Genomic DNA, 11,155 nt, shown 5'->3' on the forward strand with positions numbered 1-11,155 from the left:
GTACTATAAACAGCAGCGTTTAGATTTCAAAACATTGTATACAGCACCAATATTCAACCAGGGGGCCCACGCATAAATGAAAATAGTATTTTTACTAATTTAATACCAGATAAAATATATCTTATAATATTAGTTAATAAAAATTATAAGTATTTCAAATTCCGCTATACCTTTGACTCTTCAAGAATAATTCATATTTTTATTTATAAAAGAGTTCTAAATAGATATCAGGTAACCTCTATACGAAATAAAAAAAACATAATTTCTGAAAGAATAATTCACAGTGACACTAAATTCTAAATGGACGCAAAAAAAACTTAACCACACAAATATGTTATGAAAAATAATAAGTATAGAAACTAGCTCATGCCTTTACAAACAGGCGTGTACTAAGAAAAAAAATATGCCCAGCACTGTCTAAATCGTAAGTACATAATGCTACTTTCCCTTGTTTTATCAATTTTATTAACCCGGTGGCCTTTTCAAAAAACTATAAACGGGACTATCTCGTCTTCACACCCACCTCTACAACTCCTGTAAGCTAGGATCGGCAGTGGCATGCATTTATGACACCGAGCGGTGAAGGTTAACTTGGCTCAGGGGACACTTATTGATCTTAACCTGCAACGAAATGACAGAATAGGAAGGATTTGGATTGGATTTGATAAGAGTGTGAAAATATATTTTTCCATTTCCATCCAAAGTTAAACATGAGATAAAATTATGAACTGCAAAAAGTATTTTTTAACCTTCATCATGGGGTCATTTACAACTAAAAAAGCCAGATGTAAGGTACGGATAAAATGCACAACAAAATATAGCGGGTTATATTTTTAAGTTTAGTTAATTCGCCGCTCGAAACCCAACAAATTCAAAAAAAATATAGATGTACTCTACTTATGGGCCGCATAATCGGTTTCTCTCTGACACTTTTCTGTCAAATTCAAATTAGCACACATAATACGCTCAGTCTATACGCTCAATCCATTCTTAATAAAGATGACGCCAGACGAACATAACCACAGCCAAATTTCACTGTAAGACTTTCAACTCCAATATTATACCTTCATCCCTACTCCTTTCCAGATAATCATCATGGCTGCTGCTGTAGTCACGAATTATGGTGAAGACCGCATCATTTCTAACAGTATCGGGACCACAGATGTCCACGGCGATGGAGCAATCCAAGAGCTACCAACCGACACATCTTCGGAGACGTTCTCGAGGAAAAACTCCGAGTCTTCGGAAAAGGTTTGTTGAATTTTGATGTAAGGTTGAGATAAGGCGAAGAAAGTAACCACATAAAGTAATTTCCGTATTCTATGATTATATGCCGTACCACTTTATTCGCGAGGAAAAGCAGACTGATGTCCGACATATTTATTGGAATAAAAAAGAGGATAAGGTCAATGGGTCCTATTTCGTATACAGGGACATATCTGTATTTTTGCAATTACGGGTGTTCTTATCGAGGGACAGCTTTGATTACACATTATAACCACAGACTAATTAGAAGGACATTAGTAACGTTAACAGAGTATATAAGTTAGTATAATTGGTAACGTTACATAGCCTTAAAGGTAAACGAGTCAAAAATCTCTTATTTACCCACACGGCTGTCAAAGCTGTCCGCTTCGCTGATGCTGTGATTACTTCTAACGAGAGTTACAATTACGTAAGTGATTATAGTTATAAATATTTGTATGTTTTATAAGAATTATTGTAAACTCCGTTAGTAATCCTTATCCAATAAATAAATTAATAGTTTTGGAGTAAAGTACGTTGGTGAAATAGATGTAGCCTGAGGTATAATATTGGATGCACTACAAACTAGTGTATTTGATTCATCTCAGTGTCATTATTACCAATAAAGAAAGTTACTTAAAAATGTCCAAAGTGTCAATTTAGCTCCCAGTTTCTGGTGCCATTGTGGTGTCAAAAAATGTTGATCTTTACCGAGAATTTTCTAGGTGATATCGTCTTCATCGTACATCTTGGCCAGCGACGTGAGTGATCTGAGTGGAGACGTGGAGCGCTGGATAAATGGCTCCCACACCTCGCCCCCGTCCAGGCCTACAGGAACTCAGGGCAGCAGGTAAACTTTATGTTTTAAAATAGCCTCTATAATTTTTCTCAACGGTAATGTTAAATAAGAGGACTGTCCATAAACAGTAGGGATATCAAAAATTAATTAACATGATATTATTATGCACAACTGTAATATTTCCCGAGCTGGAAATTTAGTTTAGGACCTGCCCGTCCTCACCTCATATACGGTGATACTACACTTACACCCAGGGCACCCACTTTTTGCCATGTGTGTTCCGTCCCATGATGTGATAGGGAGCGAGCCTATCGCACATATTGGGCACAAATTCCAAACGCCGCGCTGGGCAGATACTGAACAGAAAACCCCAAATATCACGTTACCCGACTCGGAATTCGAAACTAGGACCTCAGAACGTTGTCGTACCGCGCATGCTATACATCTACACCCCCGTCGCAGTCTAATAAAATTACAATAATAGAATTTGCATTATTAGTTATGATGGAATTGAAGATACAAATTTAAAGTACTTGTTCTAGAGCGCGGGTGGCTCAACGGATGCCCGTGACGTCAACATGCTCCAACAGCTTGTGGTATCTTGTCGCCATGATCCTACCACTGTTTAGCGTGCACAACTGCGTGATGACCCTGAGATGCACGCCCAGGTACTTAGAGTTGGTATATTTTACATTATCTAACGCCATCTATTGATACAACTGATAAACAAATTAATGTGTTGTGTGCGTCGTGGGTTTTATATTCCGTACTTTAAGAATAGATGGTGCTATTCAACAATTTTGTTAATAATATAACATACATTATCAGTAGATGGCAGTTATACTTAGTGACAGTGAAGCGTTTACTTGAATATTTAAATAATTTGAGACAAAGTAATAGTTTAATAATTCCCTATAACTAACACAATAGAATTAATTTAATATTATACTTAATAGCAGTTTTTAAAATGTGTCGGTTTATGAAGATTAAAATCTTTTTCTTTGTTTTGATATTATATCAGTGTAAGTTGATCGGAATAAAAGGCTATATTATTATTATTTAGTTTATGAAGATAATAATATTATGTCATAAATGTTTCGATGTTTATATTGTTATGAATGAATTTTGACCAACAGATGAATAATGTCTCTGATTCGTGAATCTAATATGTGTATTAGCTACTTTTTATCCAACTGGACTTTTATACCGGGAGTGGTAAAACGAGCGGAGATGCATACAACAGCTAGTTGAGATGGGAGATAATAAAAACGTTACTAGAAATATTGAATTTGAGTCGTCGAGGTTCAACCGTTGAGACAATCTGAGAATCAATATTTTCCATTTCCTTATCATTATTTTTAATATTCTATCAGTCTTGAGATTTGAGAATACATTTCTTTGTGACTTGCTTAAGCTAAGTCTAAAGAATGGCATTTTAGAGCCCCATGACAGGGCCCACAAAAATTAACTTCACTCCTCTGGTGAATTTCAGAAAAACCGCAATGGCGGTAAATCTCCCGGTATATTTACATCTTGTAAGAGAATATACCATCGAGGCTGAAACATCGTAGGGGTGACGGGATAAACCAAAGCAAACACGCAAAGGATGCGTAGTCATAAATCTAATGCGAATTTTGACATTGCGATGCAGATAATGCATAAACAGTGCAGCGACATCTAGTAAGATTCTGTGAACGAAAATATAATTTCTAGTATTCTAAATATATTATTATTGGATACCTTATGAGTTATAAATGATACATCCTAAAAATATTTTATGCCTACGAGTTTATGCAAAATTTTGTTTTACGAAACATTGCTATGATTAATTCTGCAGGCACTTTACTTTCGACGAACGACTTTGCTCTTCGCGCGACTTCTCATAGCAAATTATTATATTTGTATTTTTCAAAATTCTATTTTATTCTATCCTAGTACCGTGGCCAATGCAGCAGAAGTCATCTTCCACCATTTGACCCTCATGTGTTCCCGGGCCAAGGCACACATTCAGAGAGTGGCTCGTGACCGCTTCGCTGGCGAAGTGTTCGCTGCGACCATGGACGTAGTGCTCGTAGTGTATGCCCTGGGATTCCTGTTCCTATCCATGTACCAAGCTGCCATGATTGGATGAATATACCAGACTCGATTCTGTAGATATGCTAATAAAGTTTGTAACTGCTTGAATCTTTCTTTTAATAACTGAATGCAAGAAAGAGATAATTTTGTTTCCGCCTTTGGAAATCTCTCACCCCATTAAATCAAACAAGCTCACACTTCAAGTTGCTAATGTAAAACAGCGGTACTACCCCAATCGAGCTGGGCCATCACGCCATACATAAATATATATAGGTACAAATATCTTTATCGAGTAGCAACTACTCATAATTCCAGAACTTGTTTTACGAAATACCCTGCTTCGCTATTAAGTAGTGGTGTAAATTGTTACGCGCCGCTGCTCTAGCCGATGACAGCGGGCGTTTCCGGAAATATTCGGCTGTGCGGGCGGGCTAGCAGAAAAGAGGCTATGTCACGGCACGACTATTGTATATTCTCTGGTTGCACGTAGTCAAAAGTTATCTAAAATTGTATTCTGTACATACATACATAACATCACGCATTTTATCCCCGAAGGGGTATGCAGAGGCGCAACTAGGGCACCCACTTTTCGCCAAGTATGTTCCGTCCCATGATGTGATAGGGGGCGGAGCCTATCGCCATATCGGGCACAAATTCCAGACTCCGGGCTGATACTGAGCAGAAAAACCCAAATATCACTTTGCCCGACCCGGGATTCGAACCCAGGACCTCAGAGCGCTATTGTACCGGACATGCAATACAACTACGCCACCGAGGCAGTCATTAACTATTCTGTAACTATTGCGAATATAATGTTTAATACTGTAAAAAGAGCGTTTCACACTTCCTTTTAAATCTGAAATGGCTTTTCAATCGTATATTTTAGGCAATAACAAAATTCTATGAATAACTGCTTGCCACGTCCAAAGAATGACTTCACACAACGATATTGACACAATTGTCCATACGCTCGAAGGAGAGGAAGTTACAAATAAATTAAATACATTGCTACTAAATAATGTATGCGACATTGTATTAAACAAATATGAAATTAACGTAGGTCACTCATCGACCTAAACAGTGATAGCCTAGTGAGAAGTAGCACGGATTGTTGATCTGGAGGTCGCAGGTTCAATCACACAAGTCATCTTCGACTTTCCGAAGATTTGTTACGTTACCAGTCACTTTGGTGAAGAAAAACATCGTGAGGGAACCTATATATACTACTGCAGTACTGAGGCATTCGAGATATCAATAATCCATTTTCTAATTGTTAGACATTATATTCGGATAACGTTGTACTTATCGGAAGAAGAAAACAATCGGCAATCATTTTGTTTCTATGTAAAACAATTCTTTTTAATTATATCTTCTTATTTTGTTGCCTATTTCAAATAACGTATTCGTAACTAATTGAATAGCAAAACATCATCAAATTAGTTACAGCATTATAGTATATACGTGCTTCAACGATGTGACACTAAATTTGTTTTTATAAATAAAGATAAGTACAAAGTAAAGGATGACATAATCATAATTATACTTGAAACATAAGGCCATTTATGTATATAGTATACCAACGGATAGCACACGTTTGTGAGTTTTCATAAATGCTTTCAATTGTATTGGTTGATAGATTTCAATGTTAGTTCTTTTATGGTGCGTTTGCGTAATGCTTTAACATTTTAATTAGTTTCTATACTTTTTTAAATACTGCATAATTCATATTATTACATAAGTATTATTATGAAAATAAATATTTATAACAAGGATCGGCAATGTCCACCCTAAAAACGTCTTTACCAACCCTAGAAAAATCCTTCCGTGGTGCATGGATTTCGTTGAATTCCGTGACTGCTATTAAATCCGTATCTACGTCAATGAATCAATTTCTTCCTACAGAATTTCGGCCAAGGTGTTCAATCTCAACGGAGGTCAGCCAAGTACGCAGGAGATATTATAGTGCACAAGTGTGTGTGCAATACACAGGTGCACTCTCTGTTCCTTCTCATAGTCCGGTAAGACAGCATTCCGACATGACCGGAGAAGGATCAGGCGCAGGACTAACGGCTTTACGTGCTTTCCGAGGCACGGAAGTATCACGCCGCTAACTTCCTGACTCCGAGCTGCGACTGAGTATTTTTTAAGATGGAAAAACCCAATCAGAATAATTATTTGAAAAGTTAGCAAAAATTTGTCAGTAAATGCAGTCTACCACATGAATGACCTGCCCAGTTAATTTTCTATGACGTAATTGTCTACTTATTTAGGTCTACGTTGAGTTACAATATTGTGATTGCAATTTACTATGAACTTTGACATGTAATCAGCGGGTAATATTCTTATACAATATACATGTTTTGTTAACGTATATTGTAATTTGTAATCTATAGTCAAGAACAGTTATATGTCATTACTGCGGCTCCCCTGCGTGAAATGTTTTCCGGGATAAATATTTTCCCGGGATAAAATTAGGCTATAGCATTTAGGGGTAATGTGGCTACCTATTAGTGAAAATAATTCAAAATTAGTTAAGTACTTCCTGAGATTAGCCCGTTCAAACAAACTAACTCAGCAACTTTATAAATTAGTATAGATATTATAAATGTGAAAATTTGTGACAATATTTGTATATTTAAATGCTTGTTAAAAATAAACACAAAAAGAGTAAAAAGACTGGGAGAAAGGTTAAGGAATTGGTAACCATGAGGTATACACGCTTAACGGTATACCTAGAGCCGCGACAAATGTCCCTCCATGCATTCGGTGTGGAGACCTAGCCCACAAAAATTGCATTTGGAGGGACCTTAACAATATTTTACTAACCCAGTATTTGGGTGTCCTCCTCTACTACCACTGTGAAGATAAAGACCTTAGTTCTTAACGCTGGTCTGTTAAGGGCAGACTTAACATATCTCAAAAAAAACATGTAAAAAATTATTAGAAATAAGTATAGGTTTCCTCACGACCTTTTTCACACACACACACATACACATACATACACACACGCGCATATATTTTATCCCCGAAGGGGTAGTCAGAGGCGCAACGGGTGCACCCACTTTTCGGCGTGCGTATTCCGTTCCGTGATGTGATAGGAGCCGAACCTATCGCTATATCCGACACAAATTCCATACTCTAAACTGAGTAGAAAAAACACTCTGCCCGACTCGGGAATCGAACACGATACCGCAGCTCAGCAGTCGTATATAAACTACACCTCCGAGACACCGGTATACTGATGTTTTACTTCACCATTAAACCAAGCGATAATTGACAAAGAATACATCTATTATAACTATATATAGAGGTCACTCAACACCAGGTAATCGACTTCCTCATTACCTATTTGCTCTGAAAATATTTGGCCAGAAGTGATACCTATCACCAAGCGTGCGTCCCGTCATTCAGTTAAATAAATAATCGTGACGGTCAAATCATCTGAATATTTCGATATACTGGAAATGAAAATCGCATGCCTTTGCGTGCGTCAAAATAAATAACAAACAGACATAAATATTTGTTATATAATAGTCATTGGTGAGTATAGAAACGAGCGGTTGCCAATAATTCGTACTTGGGACAAATTTGGCCGTTATCAGTAAAATGAATCATCAGCTTGATACTAGTTTTCCCTTTGGTTTGCTTTAATAGAAGTCAGATATAAATATTAGTCAGAATATCAGTGGAGTACCTACGTAAGAAGATTATGAAGATAGCATCATAAAGGTAACAGTTTTAAATTTACGTGACATATTTTATTTTATATTGACTCATTGAATTATCAATGTATAATAGACGACCGACCGATCATATTGTTGCACCAGCCTTAAAATTTATAATCAAACAATGACAAAATATTAAATGAAAATATTATGTTTGTAAATGTAGGCGTATGCACGCTGTACACTGACTGTTTCATAGTTTTTATAATTTTTTTAGTATTGTTTTTTTTTCGTTAATTTTTAGTTATTGCTAAATACTTTTATGTGGATTTTCTCCGCACTTTTACGGTGATGTGCGTGTATTAGCTTATATAATTAATCAGACTTTGTATAGAAAAGACTTATTAAAAAATATATATATATTTAATAACAATATTATAAAAGAATGGCAATTGATGACAAAAATAAAGCCCGGAGTTTCTTTCTGCCTTTCTTCTTCGGGTAGTCATCGCTTAGGTAGTTAGTGAAAGGCTGGTAGGTTAGCTAGGTTAGGGCTTTTATTGTCCTCACCGGTGAGGATCGCGACGCGTTTCTCCCTTATTGCTTATTTAAAAATACATACATACATAATTTTATTTCTTCTTCCCTGCCAGCCCGAGCTGGCTTCTTTGTTTACCAATTATATTTTTCATTTATTTTATTGTCTTTGTTTATATAAGCTAATCTAATTAAGTAATAATTGAATATTCTCATGTACCTTGACTTATCATAAGTGCAACTATGTTCGCCTACGTAATGAATAAAGCATTTTTATTTTTTTTATTTTTTTTAAAGATTCAGTTTGTCATTTGCAATTAATTGTTATAGTCCTTATTGCTTTGAGACCGACCGTTCTTCGTAGATCTTGGTGGATTCAAGACATGAATTTGTACGATCAAGCTTGGTAGAAGAGATTGGTCTTTTCCCAATCTACTTCCATCCTCATTACTTTCGTTTAAACACTACGGTTAATCGCGCGCGTATTATAGCCGCGTCCCTTTCTAATTCAATATATCAATGCAAGCGAACGCACTAGCGTTTTTCTCCCGCAGCTGATTTAAAAACCGCTATTAGTTACAAAACGACGTGTGAAATAAAACAACGTACTGTATATGTTTATTTAAAACTTTATTGTTCACCATAATTAATAATAAAGAAATAACAAATGTGTATACATGGTGGAAATAATGTAAATACCAGTGGTACAAATTGCGGTCTTATCGTTTTAGTATGTAACGTTCAAAACTCAGAAGCCACACACACGTTTTGTCAGTCACCGCTCGCCGCTTTTTCATAAAAAGCACCTGGGTTCCTGTCCCATATCGTCACGCGTTCCCGTGTGATTGCAACTAAGTCTTGACTGATTCGGAGTGGAAAACGTGGGCAGTTTTTAACCGTAATACATGCTTTCGAAGCGTTTTAGCAAAAGCGAACTGATAAGCAACTGATAGTTGCCGATTAAAGAAGCACTGAGTACAATTATAAGCTCTAGGCTGATGAATATGTTTTTCTATATTGTAGCCTTAGTTTTCTAACCATTATCAAGCTAATTAGTTTAAATAAGTAATTTCAAAAACGTCAGTATCAAGACAGCATAATTAGAAATTTAAATTTAGAACACTTTCTACGGATTAGAATTCGATACAATTCTCTATTCCTTATTGCACGTGTAGAATTAATCAATGTGCTCATTCTGCGTAGATAGGAACGTCAACAGCTAAATTTAAAAAAGAAAATTGTAAAATTTGGTTAGATATTGTAACTTTGACTTTTCGGGTGACCAAACACCTCGGTCCGCCCCGTAACCACGAAGGCTGCAGTCTTCGAAACGTCGCGTCGCGTCGGGAGAAAATTATAATATAAGAACCGCGATAAAATCTGCAAAATAGTTTTATTATTGCTCATTTAATAGTTATAAGTTTAGGTTCGCAGTTAATGCGCTCAACACGGAAGTGCATGCGATCATGTATAATAACAATTATCACTGTTATCACTTATCGCATCATTGGTTTAGTGCACGTTGTATTGTGCAACCGATCGTTATATTTTTTATTGTGCACGGCAAAATGAACCTTCTGCATCTGATGGTGAGTGGAATCGGGTCCAGATAGTGTGGATAAACGAGAGGTGATTATTGCCAGTCGACATTATTATGCCGGCCAAATAGAACCGGATATACATAGGCTGATCCCGGAACGCGACACACTTACGTGGGCCACTATGGCGGGTATTACACCTTGGGTACAGTGGTCGCTATCCAAGATACAATAGCAAATCCAAGTGGTAGACATCTTAATTTGGTACATTGTAGCGCTCCAATGGAATTACTGGATATTATAGAATTAATATTTAAATCTCAAGGTGGTAATGTAATTCAAAGTTTGCGTAGTTTAAACCATCAAGTGAGGAAGTAGCTCTTCTGGTTCCCAGGTTATAATTGAAAGTAGTTTACAATTTTTACGAGGTTCAGCTGGGAATATGACAATATTTTGGAAACAACAATATTGTAATGAAAGGTGAATATATGTTGACGTGTTATTGGTTATAAGCTCTTTATTAGTCTGCACTCACAAGACCAACTTAATACAATAGGTTACATGGCTTATATGCTAAGTACAGTGTACACACACTATTATAAAACGAACTCGGGATATATTATTACATGTCTGCTATAAAACTTAATGTAATGTATTATTTGCGTATACTATTAGGCGCGGCGCATACGCTGTCAAAATGTTCATTAGATGCGCCATAAACAGAATATTGACAGCTCGTTCGTCTCATCCATGCAACAGCTGATGGGGTGTGCGCGAAGACAATATATTTTATCAATTAAACCCACCCAATATAACGGATAATATGCATCTAGCGGACTTTGATTCTATAATTAGTCTGATAATGATATGCAGATTCAATATCTCGGCCGGGCAATTTAGCTTTCTCGTACTTTTCTGCATTAAAGTGATGTTTATGGTTGGCAGGATGAGTATTTTCTTTAGAAATTAAAAAAATATATAATACATTCCTTTTTTCGGCACTATAAAGCGACTATTTAGCATAAAAAGTACAAAAATAATAAATACAGTGCAGAAGCAATATGATTCATTTATTGACAAGTTATAACAGAATTTAAGTTTCAACTTAATAGACCTCTAAAATACAGTTCGCTAAAACGAGGCTTAATAGCCGATTTTCCATCAATTCTACAAGGATTGCTATCCGATTAGATACAAATATATTTAACGCAAAATAATTGTTACCCACCCATACAACCGGTCTTCTACTTAGACCGGCTTTTAAAACCAAAGCCTAGATTTCCTCGCTTACCCGC

The 11,155-nt window shown here is 36.3% G+C and overlaps 1 protein-coding gene across 1 annotated transcript; it reads left to right on the forward strand.

Annotated features, from left to right (window-relative positions):
- The first annotated feature begins 279 nt into the window (after positions 1-279).
- LOC115442270 lies at positions 280-4,228 on the forward strand. Its single transcript, XM_030167282.1, has 5 exons — positions 280-424; positions 1,087-1,251; positions 1,971-2,095; positions 2,587-2,712; positions 3,980-4,228. The coding sequence occupies exons 2-5, from the start codon at positions 1,096-1,098 to the stop codon at positions 4,173-4,175; spliced, it is 603 nt and encodes a 200-aa protein (XP_030023142.1). The 5' UTR covers positions 280-424; positions 1,087-1,095; the 3' UTR covers positions 4,176-4,228.
- The last annotated feature ends 6,927 nt before the right edge of the window (positions 4,229-11,155 follow it).

The sequence above is a fragment of the Manduca sexta genome, chromosome 21, assembly GCF_014839805.1.
Source record: "Manduca sexta isolate Smith_Timp_Sample1 chromosome 21, JHU_Msex_v1.0, whole genome shotgun sequence".
Lineage (NCBI taxonomy): Eukaryota > Metazoa > Arthropoda > Insecta > Lepidoptera > Sphingidae > Manduca > Manduca sexta.

Excerpts from the sequence above, each read along its gene's own strand:
- LOC115442270 (XM_030167282.1), top strand. The coding sequence starts at position 1,096 with ATGGCTGCTGCTGTAGTCACGAATTATGGTGAAGACCGCATCATTTCT. Across the intron at positions 2,096-2,586 it reads ACAGGAACTCAGGGCAGCAG|AGCGCGGGTGGCTCAACGGA; the intron begins GTAAACTTTATG and ends TACTTGTTCTAG. Across the intron at positions 2,713-3,979 it reads ACCCTGAGATGCACGCCCAG|TACCGTGGCCAATGCAGCAG; the intron begins GTACTTAGAGTT and ends ATTCTATCCTAG.